Consider the following 20904-nt stretch of genomic DNA (forward strand, 5'->3'; position numbering starts at 1 on the left):
ATAAAGACTCTATAGACCGCTTCTGTATAAAAAAAAGCTGAATAGCAGACAAGTAGAAAGGTTTTTATATAAAAAATAGCGGTGATCTGTATACATAGCTTAAGAGACAGACAAACGTATGATCATACTTTTCTTCTATGCGTATGATTTTAAAGATACAAATATGTCAATTATTTTGCATGTATAATTTATGTATATAAAGGCCAAATGACCGTCGATTTAGAAGCCGACAACTGGAAAAGAAAATAGATATTCTCGATGTTAATAACTCAATTTTTATTGCTCCATATCAATGAGAGAAAAAAATATATACAAGATTTGTTTGCATATAAATTCTTCTATATATGCGCATATATAAATATAAATAAATAAACAAATTTATTTATAAATATAAAATAAAACCATAAAATTTTTGTTTATAAAGAAAATGAATAAGGTCCTTTTTGGTGTTGCCATGCTTCCTAGACATGCGCTAACACAAACAAAACGTCAGATAAAGGGAAAGTTTTACTGAGAAATGCTGGTAACACTACTCTACATTAAAGGATAATCATTGGTTTTATGAATGAAACAAAATGATTATCGCGATGGTAGTGAGTGATAGTTTGTATTATTAGACTAAAATAAATATTTTAATTAATTAATTAAGTAATTTTGTATCAAAAAGAAATATCTATCGAAAATCCAAATTAATTAAATGTTTTTGTTAATTTGACAAGTACCTTAAAGATTTTGACATAAAGCAGATAATTTGTTGTCATATGTGCGGTAAAGTTATAGAGTATAAATTGAATAGAATATGAGGATTTATTTAATTTCTTATTCGTTTTTTTATAATAAAATATTGTTTATGTTGGACAATTGAAAAACAAACGTTGATAGTTCATATTTAAGTGTCACAAGCAAACACTCCTGGCGTAGTGCGCCGGTCTAGCCAATAAATGTGTGCTCTCTAGTTTATTTATATCACATTTTGCGAGTTTTTCGTCAAATGCTTTAGCAGTCAGTATATTTAGTGCTCCATTCAGAGATGAATACAAATTTTTAACTCAATATGGTGTAATCATAAATTTCTAAAGTTAATCGAATTCGAACGAAGTGATAAGTAACATTGTGCCAAAATGTCAATCTTAGCCATTGATTTTAGTGGTCTGGGGCCTCGAAAATCTGTTTTTGTTGTCATTATAATAGTAGGATGTTTTTCTATTTTATGGCCAAAAATATTTCACCCCATGTTCATGGGATTTCCAGATCAACAAATTATGCCAAATGCTATGGACAGATACGCAGGTGAGATGCAATTCTTTAAATGTTAGGCATAGTTCAATATTGGTATTAATTTTTAACGTACTGAGATATGTATATACAGGTCCGGATTTAAATTTAAGTCGCCCGAGGGCACTGACAAAATTGCCACCCTGTCACTGAAATTTTGTCGCTCTATCATTAATCAATTGGAGTTTGTTTTCAAAAAATCATGATTAATTTGAGAATATTTTTGTTTTTTCAGAAAAACTACATAAATTATTAATCCCGAAAATGAAAAATATAAATAAATTGTTAACTAAATTTTGATAGTAAGTTTTCATTTAAATTTTCAAAATGATAATATTAAAAGTTCTATTATTATTATATTTGATAAATTTCTAATTTTAATTTTAATTTTATTTGATACATGAATGCATGAATTATATTTCTTGATGTTAAAAATTTTATTAAGAAGAATTAGTTAATTATATTGTATAGAATTTTTTTCTCACTTTCCTAATTTTGCCGCCCTATAGAAACTTTACCGCCCTGGAAACTAGCCCCGACTGCCCCTATATATATATATATATATATATATATATATATATATATATATATATGCACAGTGTTGGTACACACTTATTTGTTTACTTAAGCATAAAGTTTATTCAACAAGTTTAATATCTATATGACTATTAAATGATAGAACTTAAAACATTTAAATGCTTTAAGTGCTTGCAAAGTATTTTTTCACACCTTTCAATATTACTCCAGTTACAATGTAAAGGGTCTGATCATTTATACTTATTTATCTATGGGTCTGATCGTGTTTCCATACAGAATTGGCTCACACTGATATTTAAATGATTTTGATGCCATTTTATAGCTTTTTTAGAAAAAATCCGATATACCAATTTTCAACTTTCTAGCCTATCATTTGGCCGAGATATCATTGAAAATATGCCAAAGTGGCTCCTTTTTTCAGAGTCACTTTTTGTCACAATTGTAGAAGATATCGTCAAACAAATAACGCCATTCTATTCACATCGGTGTGGACTAAGTATATTGTTAATAATAAATATTGTTAAATAATCATTTGTTAGTTTATGAAAAGAACAATTTTTAGTTCCAAATTTTTGGATAGTGCGGTTGTTTGGACTAATTTTTAATTGACATCGTTAGAATGGCTATTCGTACTTCTTATGCTATGCAAAATTTAGTTTTAGTCCATTCGGTAGAACACATTCAAAAGTTGATAAAAAGCTATAAAATAGCATCAAAATCATTTAAATACCAGGGCGGGGCCAATTCTATATGGAAACACGATCAGATCCTTTACAAAGTTATTTACTTAAGTAAGACTAGAGATATAGAGATTATTTCTAATATGAGTATTCTACTGGACAATAAAAGACATTTAATATAAAGATTAAATCAAAGGCACACGAACAGAACTAGCGAAGTAAAGCTCTATTGCATAAAGCTTCATAATTTTCAACGAAATTATTTTTATCTATATTTTTTTTTATCAAAGTCTTTTAAATATATTGCGTTAATTGAATTGAGTATTTGCATCAGGTTGCTGCGATGTGATATTCAGCAGCGATATGAACGCTCTGATGACAGTAACTAATTTATGTGCCCAAGTGCTTAAATTTCAAGATTTCAATGAAACAAAGTTATTGGGCTCAAACGTGAATAATAGATGTAGGGCCGAAATATTATCACGCTGCGGCCTGGACATATTACCGGTATTTTCATCCGGAAAAGGTGGTCCAGATGTTAAAGGAGTGAAACGCCTTCTTAGCGAGATGCGTTCGCTTAATGGCTCATCTTGTCTTCAAGTTGAGTTCGGAATACCTCCATGGACTGTGGGAGCTGGCCATAGGCCCAGAACCATGGCGGTCCTTGATACCAGTGAGCAAATGTGCGCTTTTTTGAGCATGTTTACTAACCACATTGGGCCAGCGGTGGCGATATCGGTTAGAGTGTGGGCTAGCAGCAACTAGTCCCAGGTTCGATGGTTCGATTCCCGCTACCGCCGTAGCCCGACATCAGGCAGCTTTGATGTCAAATTTCCACTTGGGGTTATAGATCACAATACAATTCCAAGTGGAAATCGTCCTTCGTGGACATAGCTGCAACATCCAATCACATGTTAACCATTAGACGTAAGAGCTAATATCAAAAATATCCCACACATAAGAGAATGGTAAATCGAAGGATTGCCTCTCATGAAATAAGTAGTTATAAGTCTTAACCAACAGCTTATAGAACATATAAGAGTTTTGATTGCTGTTCAAACAATTAAAAAAAAACTAACCACATTGCATAGATCACAAATGCTCCTTTGGTATTAAAATCAAGATTGTGACGCTTTACATAAGGTGATCATATCGGAACTTTTCTAGTAGTTATATTCGATTCAAAGTTTTTGTCTCTTTTGTTTTCCGGCTTTTTTAAAAGTGTTCTTATTTACAACATTATTTTTAAATATATTTCAAGTACCATTTTTTTACAAAATTTGAAACGAAAAAAGCTGCCCACCACAATTACGCGACTTGAAAAGGATGTACATACTAAAAGCTATATTACGGATATTGAAGATCATGAAGAAAATTGAATATTTCATTCAAATTTTCGTCATTTTTATTAAAAAATGATTTTTTTTTCAATTATAAATAGTTTTTGTCATATTCTTAAGAAGTTTTGTTAAGTATAATTTTTGTTAAAAGGAGTTCAGGAATGGGTTTAAAATAAAAACCGAATGGGTTTAAAATAAAAACCCATTCCTGTCATCATACTTTATATCATTTATATATATATATATATATATATATATATATATATATTATTTTCATATCTCAGACAGACAGAAGTGCCTGATATGAGAGATTATGAAAACAGTTTACATAAATATTAATATAATATCTATTATAATTAAAATATCTTTATATAACTCTTCAGTCTTCTTTGTCTTCAATTTCCTTATAATTATTTCCTTATCACAAATGCAAAGTGGTTACAGAAAATAACAATTAATACCTAATGCCCTTTTTGTTTTAGTTTGAGACTTCCATATCTTTAACACGTTTTTACTAAATCCTATTAACGCATATATAATTTATTTCAGATCATCCCCAAAATAATATGGGACACATGTACTGTATCAAAGTCTGAAAATTCCATTATAATTGTTATAATTTTTGTATAATAATTATTTATGGTTATTGATAGAAATTTGTAATGAATTAACACAAATATTTTATTTATCTTAGACTATTACGGTTCATGTTGCGTATTTTATATTTTCTATTTTGGGATCGCCAGTAAAATTCTGTCAAGGTCTTTCGGCATCGTTCTGACATAATGAACTAAAAATATGCTAATAAATGATTTGATTTCTTAATTTATTATATTGCAAGGGAATGATTTCTAATATTAATCTGTACTAATTGTCTTCTGCTCTGTAAAATGCACACTCTTTTGCAAAATGAAAAAGTGCAGGATACTATTTAACACAATTCATCAAATAATAAGCTCATTACTACTACTTTTAATATAAGGATTTCTATTAATTTGATTAACATGTAGATGATTAAAATGAGGTTTACTAAAAAAAAATGTTGACGCAGGTATAAGGCAGGAGAGGCCCCCTCATTTACGTGGCGATTTGCCACATCCTGCAATGCGAGAGCGAGGCAGAGCGATACCTGCTGCATTTCGACAGGCTCCGCCTCCTGCTCCAGAGACGATGGAAAAACCATTTTCTCAACCTCAGCCCAGGCTTCATGAGGGAAGGGTAAGTGTTTAGTAATATTTTATATTATACAGAATCGTTCATATCGAAATATCATTTTTCATATATTTTGTTTATAATAACAATATTGTTTTTCTATTTATTTTTATCGTTCTCCAAATGAGTGGAAAAATACTAAATGTGTAAATGATCTGTTTTGTTACAAAGACTATAATTCAAAGGTAATATTGTATTACAATTTTGCATAACAGTATGATGTGCTATGTGATATGATTGTTGAAGAATGTAAATATTCAACTGAAATCTTACACCATATGAGACGCAAATATTATGCTTGATGCTATAGCATTACTGTTATCTTTAAAAACTTATATAAAATTTTATGGTGTGGGGTGTTAATTTCTATATTGTTTGTTTCTTTATTATGTCTATCAGCATATTTGTCGATAATTGATTGATATGCAAAGATAATATTTTATTAAACCATTATTTAATAAACAATATATAGTATGCATTTAGTAAACATCAATACTATTTACTATCTTATTTCTAAATTTATCTTATTTCTAAAATGTAAAACTATTTTGATTTGATATCTATCCTCATGCCTGTATTTCAGCCTGGACCGATACCCGGAATGAGACCGCCACTTGGCGGCGCAGGACATATGACACCAGCCAAGACCAGCAGCAGTCCAATGGGAGTCCTTATGCCACTGTACACTATAGCAATTGTCATCTTTTTTGTCTATACAATTATGAAGGTATTAGATAATATTAGATTTAAACCTATTCATGATAGTTGAAGTATAATAGTACTCAAGTATTTTGTAATATTAGCGCTGAAGAAACATGATTGATTGTTGTACAGATAATATTTAAGAAACAGTCGGATGGCCCAGGGCTATACCCACCACTAGAACCTGATCCTGTCTTTAGACGGAGAGTTTTTGGGCCTGATTCTATTTTAAACGGAACACCCAAAGATAAAGTAGATAGAGTACGGGGAAATGATTCAAAATTAGGTATAAAAATTTATATATATATATATATATATATATATATATATATATATATTAGGTTGTCAAACATCTCCCTTCCGCTTTTTTGCTCTTGGTTTATAATACAAAAAGGCGGAAGAGATATTTGACAACCTTATATATATATATATATATATATATATATATATATATATATATATATATAGGCATATATGCATGTTGGTATATTATCTATGTAGGATAGGGTACACTAGTATATAACATATATTAGATTTGGCTATTCAGTAAAATTAATTTAAAGCTGTTCAAAAGATTATTTGATGCGTTCTTCGATTATATAAATAAGTAAAAAGTATATTCTAGTATAGTATGGTATAATATTTAGTATGCGATATAATATATCGATTATCAATGATTATCTAATAAATTGTATCGAATTCAATGCCGCTCAGGATGGAAAGATCGCGATACAAGTGAGTATAAATTATCTCATTTAAAAATTATATGTTAAATATAATTTTTTTGAAAATGAAGAAATAAATTTAGTTTAGCACACCGAACAGATTTGGTTTTTAAATGAGATGAACTTTCTAAAATCATTGTTAATTTTGATGGCAAAGTAAAACAATAAAATACTAATATATTTTTCTTTAAACTTTCGTTTACATCTAAAAGTTGTCGCGCCGAGTGTGTTTCATGAGGGACGGATCGTATGGTTTTTCCACATCAGCTTCTTTTATTAAAAACTTTTTTTAAATTATCGTTTTCAGGGGAATCTGAGTTAGATCACTTGCGGCGCAGGCTGATGGAAACAGAACGCGCGATGGCGTGCATTGTTGAACAAATGGGCCAAGTCCCTTTGCGCGGTCAGGTGTGTCTTTTGAGAAAAAAGCACGCCATTGCACATCTCTCATGTGTCCTACAGACTTTCTTATTTTTCATTGAATTTTCATATACCATTTTGTTTTCTTTGAAAGTATATTTTTTCAGAACAAGAAATAGATCATTTAGTCAAAACAAGCTAACATATTTAGATTCATATTAACTTCCAATCTTTTCAACATTTCTAATTTTTCAGTCTGTAGTTCGCATTGCGATTTCAATCATTTTGCCTTTGATAAATTAGAACAGTTATTATTATTTATCAATGTTGCCTTATATTAAGTATTTTGTAGCGAGTAGATTTGAAAATGGGCGGTACTTCTATCGATGAAATAAATGTATAAAAACATGCACGCCCTTTATGAGAGTGTGGTATAGTGAAATGTTTTCTTTGCGAAATTTGGCTTTTTTATAATCCACAATTACATAGTTATTATTTTGCAGGCCGATACATTCTATACTATTACTTTACTCTATTAATTATTTTTTATATGCATCGACAATATGATTTTCTTTGGTATATATATATATATATATATACATATATATATATATATATATATTTATAAATATAAAGATATATTTATATATTACTAATTTCTTAAATTTTGTATTGAATATATCTTTGAAATCTTCAAAAACCATATGTTTCTACAATGATTTATGGCATAATCGCAAACTACTGAAGTGAAAAATTATTTTATACAAAATTTATCATCATATGGTTTACAATAAATATTATCATGAAAAACTTGATGATTAGCCGTTGGATACTTAGAATTTACATTATATATAATGTATTATACTATTTGTTTCATTAGATATTTGAAAATTAAATCTGTTCGATGCTTGAATATCCAGCGATTTCCTTTGAACTATAATCTGTATTAAGCATCAATTTATTAAGTAGAAATAAGAAAACATTTTTTTACTTATTGCTAATTATTGCCAGATTTTTTCATAATTTGAATAATTCTTCGATAAATCATTTTGATAAACCATCATCAACAAATAATATAAATTGAAGCTACCAGGAATAGTAGATATTATTTAACAGATATTACAAACAAAACTTACTTAATAGTTGTTTACAAAATGAAGACAATAATTATTATTTGGAAATCGTTGGGCTGATCTTTAGAATAATATTATGTTTAAAACCCGTAGAAAGGATTTAAGATTTCAATTAATTTTTAGTTCGTTTTCTGAATAAAAATAACTCTTTTTCAAAGTTATAACGGCAATCCAAGGTTTGGTAGCAGATGTTGATCAAACAAGAGCTGCTGTACAAAACCAACATATTGAAGATTCAACACGAAATACTAGTGTAGAGGTAGCATCGCAATATTATGTTATTTCATTAAAATTTGATCCAGAGAAATTAATTTTCTATTACCCATTATTTACCTACAAAAAGGAATATATATGATTTGAGTTACATATCTTGTTAAAACAAATCAATTTTTATTAGTACGACAAATAATCTACTATAAAATTTAGTTATATATCATATATATTTGTATAACCATTTTTAAATAATGAATAATCTACTTTAAATAAGAAAGTTTATTTCAACACAAATAGATCAGTATTGAGGAAAATTCTGTACAAATGATATTCATTATTTATTTCAATAATATTGTGCTAAAAAGACCTGCTTATACATAATTATATTTAGCTAGCATGGCACCTATTTCACAAAATAACATTTGTCTGATACTTTTCGTTGATATGTACATTCCTCATACTTCTTTAAATAATTTTCTATTCACACACACACACATATATATATATATATAAATAAATATATATATATATATATATATATATATATATATATAAATTCGATATTTGTGATTCGATATATATATATATATATATATATATATATATATATATATATACTAAAATTAAAAAATGAGTAACATAAATGTCTTGCGTTTGATGTATAGTTTTTGAAGATTCACAGATGTATCAAAATTAAATTTAACCATTGAATATGCTACTAATACTTTCCAACAACATACTTCAATATTGTTTTGTTATTGTTTGATGTGTATTCATATATAATAATATGCATGTTTATATAGAAATAATTTGTAGCATGTTTGGTGAATTTGTAACAGTGTTTTCCAAGATTTATTTTATTTTTTATAATAGATATGTAATTATGATAGATTGCATTAGAAATAATTTTAATATTTTTGAACAAATTCCATTATACAAATATATATTTCTATGTATATGTATATGTACTTTTAGGACCATGTGCATTTAAATGGGAATATTAAGAACAGTGACTTAGTTAAATCGAAAACATCAGACCCGACTATTAATTCAAAAGTTCATGGAGAAGTAGAACATAATAAAAATTTCACACAATTGGATCAGGAAATCGAAGACAAACCTACAGTTAAGGTAAGTGTGCATACACACAAAACTACAGTTTTATTACCTTTATTAAATTTAACAATACCCAGTAAACACGCGATGTGATCTTCTATAATATCGACATCGTTATTATAATGCGGTTATCGAATCTACGCCACAAGAGGATTTTAAACTTGCGTGCGCTTGTGTGTGTTACAATACACGCAAAGCTCGCATTGAGTTGTCTCACGAGACATAAACACGCGCTGTCGGGGGTAATGACATCGTTGAATTTCATGTGAGATACATGTCGTGCGCTGGTGTGTGTTGGCACACATGCAAAGCATAATCAATGACGTCACACGGCGTGAAGCAAACGCGTCGTGCGCTGCGTTGTGTGCGTTGTGTGCTGGTGTGTGTGACAATACAAAGAAAGCTTTACATCAGCGCGCCGTGGCCACTGGTGGAACCGACTGTTTCTTTGACGAAAGCTAACCTAACCGCGACAACCGCGTACAAAATGGCGCAAAATGTCACGAATTTATCATGCATCAAGTTATATTTTCTTTAGTATAATAATTACATTCGTTTAGTTAAGCAACTTGTTTATGATAATTGTAGAAAAGTGTAGAAAAATGACACTGTAAGTATATCATATATTATTTATATAGATATGTAATTACTTCACGATTTTGAATTCCATTTAGTGCATTATATCCTGGGATGAAGAAACGTTATTTTATGTCGATTTCTTTAGATGACAAAGGAGGTAACCAAATAGCATATCTTACAAAATCTGAGGACAATAATAAGGATCGTTTAGCAAGGTTAAAATAATTATTTTACTAAATTAAGACATTAACATATCCATGTGTTCGACATAACCTCACTTCTTAAATCTCTTAAATTAGTCGGTTGAGAAGCGGATCGAGAATGATTGTTTGAATATGTAAGTCACTACAAATATAATAGCTATACAAATATATATAAACAGCAAACACGTATGCCATGTTCATATTTATTTCAGAAGTCGTACAAAATTGGAATGAAACGATGAACAATATACAGATCTCTAGACAGGCTCAAATAATGTATGTTTAGGAGCAAATTGAAGATAATGGAGATTTATCTTCTTAATATGTAAGTTGATTCATATATAGTTGCTGTATATATATTATTTGGTAACAAATACTTTATATTTATAATTGTTTTAGAAAACCTCTAAAATTGGGAACAGTATGTCATATATGCATGAACTTGATTGATGTATTGATGTATAATGAACTGAAGATAGAATGAATTCAATCAGGTTAAAAAAAATGTATGTGCAAAAGCGACTCGAAGACGATTTAGATTTGTCTCCTGAATATGTAAGTTGCTACACATATGGAGTGGTATATATATTATTAGATTCAATAAAACACATTATGTTTCAAATTGTTTTAGAAAACTTCCAAGAAGTACATCATATATGAATATCCTGTATCCTCGCATTTGATGTATTGAACTGGCGATAGAATGAAATCAGTCAGTGTTAAAAATGTATATGTAAAAGCGACTTTAAGATGATGGAGATTTGTACACTGAACATGTAGGTAGCTACACATATGGTAGCTGTATATATATATTATATTATATACAGTAAATCACATTATGTTTGAATTTGTTTTAGAAAACTTCCAAAATTTGGGGCAGTATGTCATATGTGCATAATTTGTATCGTGGCATTTGATGCAATGAACTGGCGATAGAATGAAATAATGAAAAATAGGCAGGCTGTTTGATGTATAAGGAAGTGGCGATAGAATACTTATGCAACACTTCACACTTCACGCCCCAAAAATAGAATTACGTTCATTAGATATACAACAATTTTCATTAAATATACTGTTATTAATATGTTAAGATTGAATAATTTGTAAATAGTTTTCTAGTATAGTTCATGTTAAAATTTTATAATTTCTAAACTACAATTCTAATTTGTAATATTTAAATATTGTAAAATTTCTTATTATTCACGTAAATAAATGCTTATTCGTACAGAAAAGAATATTAATTGCATTACGTCATCACTTTCAGGTGCTATTACGTCATAACTGAGTCGCCATTTTGTATGACGTCATGACCGAATCGTTTTCATTCGCCAATGACGTCATGACTGGGGTTAACGCCTTACGTCAGACGGCCTTATCATAATAAACAAACATATGTGGGTCAACGTCGATTTTCATGTATCACGAACGCCACGTGCGCCAGAGACCGAACCTCGATAGTTGTTCGATAGTTACATAAATTTGCGGCCGTATCCATGTAATATCGAGGAAAATGAATATGGGAACCGCATGTCACACGACCTAAATAAAATATTGCCACGATGTTGTGACCATATCGCATGTTTACTGGGTAAATATAGTACATAGAAGAAAATGGAATTAGGGTATTAAGAATATTTGCTAAGTTATCTTAAAATATTTGAATGTATTTAAGCTTTCAAAGATTATAACAAGATTGTTATAAAAAAGTTGTTTTTCACATAATCTGCGCGTATTTCGGTTAATTTTCATAATGTACAAACTGTTATTAGATTTTGGGCATGGAGATGACTACACAGTGCGAAGGTGGACAGAAATTTAGTCAACCAAGTTCACCAATTCCTTTATCAGCTCCACAAGTAATTTAATTTAAAATGCATTAACTTTTATTATGATAGTATATAATGTTTGATTAATTATTTTAAGGAACCAGAAACAGTTGTTGCGCAATCAATATATTTGGAAGGTACTTTACCACATCAATCACAGCTTTTGGTTACAGAATCTGAAACACACACAGAAATATCTCCGATTCCTGAAGCTACACTTGAGGATTCCCCAGTCCGTATCAATTATTAACTAGTGCTTGACGCTTTTTAAGTTTGATTGATCTAAATTTTAATATATTATTTTTTTTAGGTCATACTTAGTGGCAAAATGACATTATCAGTTATAAATTTAGACAATACCGAAAATGTCGAATCTCAACTAGAAGCTAATGATGACAATGCTGTCCAGGAAGATGACAATGGTGTTCTGGAAGATGATGAAGATCTTGCTAATGAAGTAGATTTAGACATGACAGATGAAAATATCAATGAATTAGAAGATGAAGATATACCAGAAAACATAGAAAGCATAGAAGTTGTGATGGATGAGGTAATTTCAAAGCATACTTAAATTAAAACAAATTATGCGAGTAAAAGAAAATGTAATTTTGTTTACTATTACAGGATATAAACTTAAATTAGTCAACAAACTCATAAAATAGTGATGTGATATCATAAAAGGATTAACATACTGAATATCAAGTTTCATAATTTAATGTAAATTAATTTTCAATTTGCATGTCCATGAGATGATGTTTCATCAAATACTTTCAATATTTATAGATTGAAAATGTATTTTATTTTGTCACAACGACTTCTATAAATAAAAATATATAAATTACTAACCATTTTTAATTATTTTAATTTTGACATATATATATATATATATATATATATATATATATATATATGTATATATATATATATATATATTATTTTCACCCAATGACTTCAATGAACAAAAATATATAAATTACTAACTATTTTTAATTAATTTTAATTTCGAAATATTTATTACTCACGGTGGAGCTTAAGTAGATTCAATACCACATAAAGTATTAAATATTGTTATTAGCTTGCAAGAATAAAATTTCAAACTGAAAATTCTAATGTAGCAAATCAGACATATTTCATATAGCAATCTATAAATTCATGCTATTGATATACTGCAATTTTAAATAATAAATAAATTAGCTTTATATTAGCTATCTATTTCTAGTGTATATATACATCATATAAATTTATTAATATGAATGTGCCATTCAAAATATTTATGCTTTATCATTTTCCCCTGTGGTCCAACCCTTTGGGCGATCTTTTAAGATAGTAAAATCGTGCTTTTGGCTCCACAATGAACCAACAAAATGTCTCTTAGGTGGAGGAAATAATGTATAATCATTCTCTATTGCCTTTTTCTTGATAACACCAGCTAGTGAAAACGCTGTAATAAAAATAAACATTATATTAATAATTAATAATTTCAAATGGTAAACAGATTTGTTAAATATTTGCTACACTCAATCACTGTTAAATTTGTGCAAACTCTCTCCCATGACGGAAGCATTACATTTCACAAAATAACTAATTTGTTTATTATGCTTTTAGAAATCTTGTCTACTGTATTTAACCTAAAGAACTGAATACTGCTGTAATATAGCTTCTGCGTAAAGCGCCCCATAGACAACCAGCTGAAGTGGCCCCAACTACATAATTCTTATAGTCATCTTTTTCACGAACATTGGTAGCTACATAGGTACCAATTGTAAAAACAGCAGCCATTCCCACAAGAGGCCCCGTAACTGTTGCATATCTTCCTAATGCTTCCAAATACCTATTGAAGCAAAATAAAATTTTGTTTTTGTTATTTCGACTAATGTACTATTCTAAGTATAGTATCAAATATTTACCCTTTAGGCTTTGAATAAAGAAGCACATCTAATGATGAGATGCCTAAGCCAGTTAAAGTAGCATATTTTCCAGTTATAAATAATTTTTTTATTAAATCTTGGCCATCTGGCGTATCATAATATTTATATTGAAGCATCTTGAAAATATACAGAATAATGTAACCAAGATAAGTGACAGCTGATTCTATTATGTAAAATTTAAAAGGAACATCGCTTAGTGTCAACAGTGATCGCAATGGTTATAAAGGCGCAGCAGGCGCAGCCATTTTGCATCAAACGACCAAAATATTTGAATACAAATTGAGATTTTGATAGATTAAGATGTATTGTATCTCTTATCTTCAAAAAAACCTTTCCCTGTTTTTTCAAGCAATATAAATATACATAATATAAATATAAACAATACATAATACATAAATATAAACAATATAAAAATGTAGCAGAATCTGCATTGAAATTATTGACATCTATGACCACCTGCACGTGCGCCAGTCTTTTTTCTATTATCTATGGTTTTCGGCAGCTTGACGTTGCGCCTGTCAAAACCTCAAAATAGATTTCAATAGTTAAAACTTGTGATTATTTTTATTTATTTTATAATGATGAATGTTATTGCACGATCAGGCAATGTGGCTTCATATTTTAAAGCTACAACATGCACTGTTTCTTCTGGTTTAAATCCAGCAGCGATTGCCATTCCTGTCAAAGGCGAAAAATTACAAGTCAAAGCTACACCGCTCGTATTAACTAAACGCAACGTGAATGATGTGTTATTTTCAGGAAAAATTGGTGTTCAATCAGGAATTGGAGGTAATATTATAGATCTGGGCTAATTTATTGAATTATCATCAAGTTATCGCCTAATGAAGATTATGTAACTCAGATTTATTAAGGTTATGTTACATAAATCGAGACTGTTTGACATTCATTTCTGTTCATATGTTTTCAAGTAAAAATGCCCTTTTCCCCAAAAGGGCATTGCTGCAATATTTTAGTCAGAGAGGCAGTCGACCCTGGGAAGGCTGTTTGGTAATAATGTAATAAATTGAAGAGTTTGGTGTTTTGTAATAAATTAAAGAGATAGAAAGGACAATCTAATGGATTGCCTACTAACAACGTTGTTATTAAAAATAACCAGTGTTCAATACAGCTTATGCAACATAAAATAGTTCCAATAAATAAAAAAAAGTATATACATTGCTTCATTTTAGTGAGTACTCAAGCTGTTAGGCTTGCACATACCGACATACGAGTACCAGATTTTACTGAATATCGCCGTGATGCAACAAAAGATCCTGCCAGCAGAAACAGGGATAATGCTGATGCTAGAAAAAATTTTACATATTTAATGGCCGGCAGTAAGTAAAACAATGATATTTAAAAGTTTAATAATAAAATCAGGCTTTATGGTTATTGAAACAGTATTGAAATACTTGTGCGATATTACAAAACTATTGGCATGAAATTATTTAATAGTAAAATTCAGTGCAAAAGCATGTTTCATTTTTCGTAGGCACGGCTGTGGTTGGGGCTTATGCTGCAAAATCAGTAGTAACACAATTTATTACATCCATGGCTGCATCAGCTGATGTTCTTGCATTAGCTAAAATTGAAGTTAAATTAGCTGAAATTCCAGAAGGAAAATCAGTTACATTTAAATGGAGAGGCAAGCCATTGTTTATTAGACATAGGTAAATAAAGCATCACTTAAAAATTTTAATCAACATCAAAATAAGTGATATGAATAGTTAATTTTTATTTGCATTTAAATGTATTTAAAGGTCTTGCTATTCATTAATTATATTGAATTGAATATATAATTTATTACTTCAGTTTTATATAAGATTATTGCATGTAAATTATTGCAATCACATTTAACCAATAAGTGAATTAGATTGCTTGGATTAAGTTTTTACAAATCTTTTATATTGTGTTTAGAACAGCGCAAGAAGTTGATGCTGAGAACAAGGTAGCACTAAGTACATTACGAGACCCTCAAGCAGACTCAGAACGTGTACAGGACCCAAAGTGGTTGGTTGTCATTGGTGTATGTACCCATCTTGGTTGTGTGCCAATAGCCAATGCTGGTGACTTTGGTGGTTATTATTGCCCTTGCCATGGATCACATTATGACGCATCTGGAAGAATAAGGAAAGGACCTGCACCGTTAAACTTGGAGGTTCCTTATTATACATTCCCCGAAGAGGGAATTTTGAGTGTTGGTTAATAAATGCAATGTAGGTCATTAAATAATTGATTGAAAATTTGATTTTCTCTACTAAAATAAAAATGAACACCCATCTGGGATTAATATTGAAACAGTAAAAGCTATGTTAAGTATAATTTGGTAATGTGCAGTCTAATTACATGTTTCATGTATGTTCAAACATTTATGTACATGAATAAATTTTCGACAGATAGAAAAAAATAGTTATTAATTTATTTATTTTATTTGTTATTCATTTTTTGAGATATTTGAAGATTTGCGCCGTTTTAATATAGAAGTTCAAATATGGCGCTTTTTTTTTTAGATTTGCATAATTATTTTGCTGATTTTGTGGATTGCAATCTTGTCTAACTTAACACCCCTGTCAAATAATAACCTAGAACCACGTGCTTCAAGTGTATTTCTGAATATCAGATTCATATTAGATTAGAGTTAGAATAGATTTGTGAGAGAATAATTGTGGTGCGACGGCGACGATTGTGAAAAATAATTTTAGATAATGGATTTATATATCTTCTGAGCATTGTTTCGTGTCTCAAACGCAACCGTATATAACGGTAATTGTTAACAACTCATCAATTTGAAATACTCTGGTATTTCTCTTATTTCTACAGTGAACAGCATACCCTAGCTGTGAGCAAGTCTTACTAATTGTAAGTAATTTCTAATCAAATGTATTTCAATCAGGGGTTTTGTTTTTCTCAGACCGCTTAGTATTGTAGGCATATATACCTTTCGTGTTTTTGATACTGCTTTTATTTTTCGGCTTTATTGAACTAACTGCATTAGTCATTTTGATAACGACTATTAGCTTAATGAATTACTAATAGTTTTATTTGCTTTTCGGTGGCTTTTCCTCCGAGTCATCTGTGATGAAAATGTTTTTGACAAATACTCAAACTCTACATGGGATTTTATAATTTGTGCCTAAATTGCGTTGTGTGTTTATGGCAATCGTCACAAGGAATTAGAAGTTCTATTACAATTAAAACTCCTGTCATTTAGAAAGAGCCTCAGAATCACCAATTGTTTTTTTCTATGTGGTAAATAATGGAATAAATTGAGGTAATAGAATCGAACAGTCACACTTGAACTTACAGTCGGTTACACAACTTATAATTCATGCTGATAATGAACAACCGGCAACATCAAATATTCTGATTACAATTGTAATGGATTTTGAGCCCAATGAATTGAAAGACTTATTGAGAGATATAAATTCGTCACAAACTGCTTTATGTTTGCTTGCATCTATGTTGAAAGACAAGATGAGCATGCACCTTGCTACTGAATACTGTTTTATCATACTCTAATGAAGGATTTTTTTTATACATTTTTCCTATGAAGATAAATTATTCAAGATTAATTGTGAACAAATTATTTTTCACACATCTTTCATTGTAATTGCGATGGCATATGTTTGAAATATAGTTTATTAGAAATAAAGTTTAATTTTCCTTAATTTCTCAATAACGCATTATACTTGAGTTGTTTCATATGTAATTTAAACATATTCGGCTTTTGCAATTAATTTATTTTTTAATGCTTGTGAACTGAATAACAAACGCTATTACCCCATAAAGATATATTTTTATAAATTCATGGTATTCACCACTATAATTAATCTCAGTACATTAAGCTTTACATTTTCTGCAAAAGGAATATATATTTCAAATATCAGTATCTGAAAAAAAATTAATATATAGAATAATACATGTTTCAATTTATATTTTTTATATAGCATTATGAATCGACAATTTTCTTACACATTTTTCTATAGTAGTCATTATAATTAATAGTATCATTATATATTTCACAATGATTTATTACAGCAATGATTTATTTATTATTGTGATATGAGTTACATTCAATTAATGGTAAAATGAAACTTTAATATCCATGACAGTGACTAAATTGGGTGGAAATATATACATAACGAAATATTTATATATATATATATATATATATATATATATATGTATGTATGTATGTATGTATGAGAATGCTGTTTTGGAGGACCATGACATACATAATTTCAAAGACAATGAATGATGATGGTATGGAAGACTGTAATGGACATGAAATATATCACAAAACCAAAATGTTAGTAAAACGTGAATAATATAAATGATTAAGTGTAAATTTATATTTTAGCTTTCTGACTTCGAAATCATAATGCATAAGATGATTTTTTTTAAATCTTATCGAAAGTTATTCAACATATAACTATATGTACATATTGGTCAATAAATTTTAATGGTATCATTATATGGGAATGAAATTTTATCTTTATTATTTCATACCAAAATCTTTTGTTATCTATTTCGGCAAAAATATAAACAAACACATATTAAAAAAATATTTAACACTTAGTAATAGTCATGACCTTTGGCTTATAATTTTTATTGGAGATAAGGAACTTTAACGAGATTTAATATTTACAATTTTCTTGTTCGCTGAAGTGCATTTTATAATTAGATAGTTGAAATAAAAGTGAACTCTATTATTCATTCACAAACATTCATTTCAATTTAAATAAAGTCTTAGATTCTAATCGTCTGGGATACCAAATTTCATGATGCATTTCCTACATCATGGCATAATATTGTTTTATATGTTTTCTTAGATCTTGCAAATTATATAAAATGAAACTGTTGTACGTAATATATTTAGGATATGTTCAATTGCATTAAGCCAATAACTGCAAATCATTATTTGTCACTCTTACATGGGAAAATAATTGCCGTTGACATTTCTATTTTGCTCTTTAGATACTTATGACTGTCATCCAGTTTTACATGAGTATATTTTTTGATTTTATATCTAATTTATATTTATTACATTTATATATTTAAATATATTGTATCATTTGATAGATGCGATTTTAGTAAATGAAGAATGATGCTATCGAGTATAAATAAAAAATGTCTTTGAATAGAAATTCACAATATTATAGAATGATTCTTATTGAATATGATGAAAACACGTAATTAAGTCTCTAATTGTTTCTAATTTAGCTACTAAAAATAATCTGCTTATTACAGGCTATTAGATTTAGTGAACACATTTTTATTATTACATATGCAATAACATATAATAAATTGATAAAAATTAATTTATGGGAAATAAATGCATATGGTAGCAAAATTCGTGATTTCTTTGTTATAATGCAGGTTTATTCAGTTAATTCTTAGTTCCATTTTTAGCAGAAATTATAATAATAATTTAAGAAGCATAGTTATGTACAAAAAAATAAATTTCATTTCTTAGAGATTGAGCAAGTAGATAAAAAAAATTAAGTATCTAAAATAACTAGACCACAGTTCATGTTTTCAACTATTTGAAAATGAACGAAATGTTATAATAGACAAAGTATTCTGTGAGTAAATGTATGCATTTGAAAATCGTGATTATTTACATAATGTCCGTCTTAATTATCCACTATAGAACGCAACACTTTTAATTCATTTAATTCGTATATCATCGACCACAGTTTTTAAAGACTACATTTCTATATCAAATTATCTTTGATCGCTTTGTTGATCGATATGACTGACTTACACAGGAATAAAATAATCGTAATAATTTCGATCGATCATAGGAACGATTCCCTGGCGCCTCCTTCTGCCCCTACGACGACCCTTTGCGAGCAGGGTTCGCCGTATTGGCTGTGATAGAAGTCTTCTCGCATCATTAAATTCAAACTGCTGCACCTGAAGTAAAGAATTTCTTGAAACGGCTTTCTGAAATCTTTATTCAGGGTCGCGTAGATGATTGGGTTGAATAGACTGTTGGCGTATCCCAGCCATAAGAACAGGCTCGACAGTGTCGGAGGGATCAGGTTCTGATCGTTCAGGAAAGGGCGGACGAGGGCCAGGATGAAAAACGGTAACCAGCACACGGTGAACGCGCTCATAATTATTCCGAGCGTGGTCGACGCCTTTCTTTCGGTCGCCAATTGAAATCTAAGCTTTTTTTGATGAGGTGAACCCATCGGAGCCACTTCCGATATCGGTTTATCAGTGGTGTACGGCAAACATATCTGGAATAAAATTAAGAATGTGAGAAACTTTACATTAACAAGACTGTTTACTCAATTAAGGGGTTAGGGGTACTTGGAATTTTTGAAAAATCGATTTTTATTTTTTTGCATTTTCATTAAGTGTAATATCTTGAAAATGTTCTCTGAAAATTTAAAGTTGATCCGATGATTACTTTTTGAGTTATTGGACTCTTACCAGCGCGCTGACGCAAGTGGAGAGCTCGATACTTATACTCAAGATTATTCTCCCTCACCTCCTGATGTTTTTAAAGGTTTTAAACCGATTTACGACGATCTCAGCAATGATAATTTACTTTCAAGATGTGTAGTTCAAGATTGAATCCATAATCAGAAAAAAATAAAAGCTTCAACTAGTGTAAAAAATATGCATAAAAACCGTGAATACTAGTTCTACTATCGTACAAATTGCTGAATACATATACATAATCATTATTATTGATTATGGATACCCTAGGACCTAATTGTGGGTATGATTCTCATTGATATGCTGAAAAATTGGATGCTGCACGTGTGAAAGTGGCATTATCAGCGCGCCAACGAGAACATACGGGAGGCCAGAATGCTTCGTAGGCAACAGCAAATGGAAATTTTGGAAATTTGCACAATGACTGATGAACTATTATATAACCCAGAAATAGATGACTCGGTTTACGTAATTCAATAATTCGAATTTCTGTACGTAAATCCAATGTAAAACTTTAAACGCGTTTTTCTCAAAACTATGTTTTTTCAACCGGTGACCACTATAACTCAAAAACCGCTTAGTAAATTTTATTGAAATTCATACAGCTTTTAGAATACATAGT

At 29.5% G+C, this 20904-nt stretch overlaps 4 protein-coding genes and 1 long non-coding RNA gene across 10 annotated transcripts in view; 3 read left to right on the forward strand and 2 right to left on the reverse strand.

Annotated features, from left to right (window-relative positions):
- The first annotated feature begins 1017 nt into the window (after window positions 1-1017).
- Window positions 1018-12642, forward strand: LOC113363256 (resistance to inhibitors of cholinesterase protein 3). 3 transcript variants are annotated; one of them, XM_026605746.1, is made up of 11 exons: window positions 1018-1290; window positions 2827-3165; window positions 4884-5050; window positions 5628-5771; window positions 5879-6032; window positions 8123-8223; window positions 9153-9308; window positions 11845-11931; window positions 11999-12133; window positions 12212-12451; window positions 12526-12642. In XM_026605746.1, the coding sequence occupies exons 1-11, from the start codon at window positions 1122-1124 to the stop codon at window positions 12541-12543; spliced, it is 1710 nt and encodes a 569-aa protein (XP_026461531.1). In that variant the 5' UTR covers window positions 1018-1121; the 3' UTR covers window positions 12544-12642. The 3 variants fall into 3 exon arrangements, with proteins under 3 accessions (XP_026461531.1, XP_026461533.1, XP_026461532.1); XM_026605747.1 differs by lacking the exon at window positions 8123-8223 and adding an exon at window positions 6779-6879 and having other exon boundaries at window positions 1026-1290; XM_026605748.1 differs by lacking the exon at window positions 2827-3165 and having other exon boundaries at window positions 1019-1290.
- Window positions 9628-11318, forward strand: LOC113363257. Of its 2 annotated transcripts, none has more exons than XR_003365879.1 (6): window positions 9628-9903; window positions 9968-10209; window positions 10288-10400; window positions 10475-10630; window positions 10707-10855; window positions 10933-11318. It is a non-coding gene; the product is annotated as an uncharacterized LOC113363257 (long non-coding RNA). The 2 variants fall into 2 exon arrangements; XR_003365878.1 differs by having other exon boundaries at window positions 9631-9903; window positions 10707-10851; window positions 10933-10973.
- Window positions 12643-13108: 466 nt separating the features above from the next.
- LOC113363641 lies at window positions 13109-14028 on the reverse strand. Its single transcript, XM_026606129.1, has 3 exons — window positions 13809-14028; window positions 13530-13732; window positions 13109-13342 (listed from the first exon to the last, which is right to left on the reverse strand). The coding sequence occupies exons 1-3, from the start codon at window positions 13943-13945 to the stop codon at window positions 13173-13175; spliced, it is 510 nt and encodes a 169-aa protein (XP_026461914.1). The 5' UTR covers window positions 13946-14028; the 3' UTR covers window positions 13109-13172.
- A 285-nt stretch (window positions 14029-14313) lies between these two features.
- On the forward strand, window positions 14314-16221 carry LOC113373970 (cytochrome b-c1 complex subunit Rieske, mitochondrial-like). Of its 2 annotated transcripts, none has more exons than XM_026614242.1 (4): window positions 14314-14502; window positions 15021-15166; window positions 15322-15499; window positions 15747-16221. In XM_026614242.1, exons 1-4 carry the CDS (start codon window positions 14408-14410, stop codon window positions 16033-16035), a joined length of 708 nt encoding a protein of 235 aa, XP_026470027.1. In that variant the 5' UTR covers window positions 14314-14407; the 3' UTR covers window positions 16036-16221. The 2 variants fall into 2 exon arrangements, with proteins under 2 accessions (XP_026470027.1, XP_026470019.1); XM_026614234.1 differs by having other exon boundaries at window positions 14316-14618; window positions 15020-15166.
- Window positions 16222-19464: 3243 nt separating this feature from the next.
- The window catches only part of LOC113363909 (5-hydroxytryptamine receptor 1), a 69216-nt gene continuing 67776 nt past the window's right edge, over window positions 19465-20904 (reverse strand). For both annotated transcript variants that reach the window (XM_026606393.1, XM_026606394.1), the window contains exon 4: window positions 19465-20077. In XM_026606393.1, the coding sequence (XP_026462178.1) occupies window positions 19631-20077 (447 nt within the window). In that variant the 3' untranslated portion in view covers window positions 19465-19630. The remainder of the gene's footprint in view (window positions 20078-20904) is intronic.

The sequence above is a fragment of the Ctenocephalides felis genome, unplaced genomic scaffold (genome assembly GCF_003426905.1).
Source record: "Ctenocephalides felis isolate EL2017-DRISC unplaced genomic scaffold, ASM342690v1 CF-g0.4_SCAFFOLD_00845, whole genome shotgun sequence".
Classification (NCBI taxonomy): domain Eukaryota; kingdom Metazoa; phylum Arthropoda; class Insecta; order Siphonaptera; family Pulicidae; genus Ctenocephalides; species Ctenocephalides felis.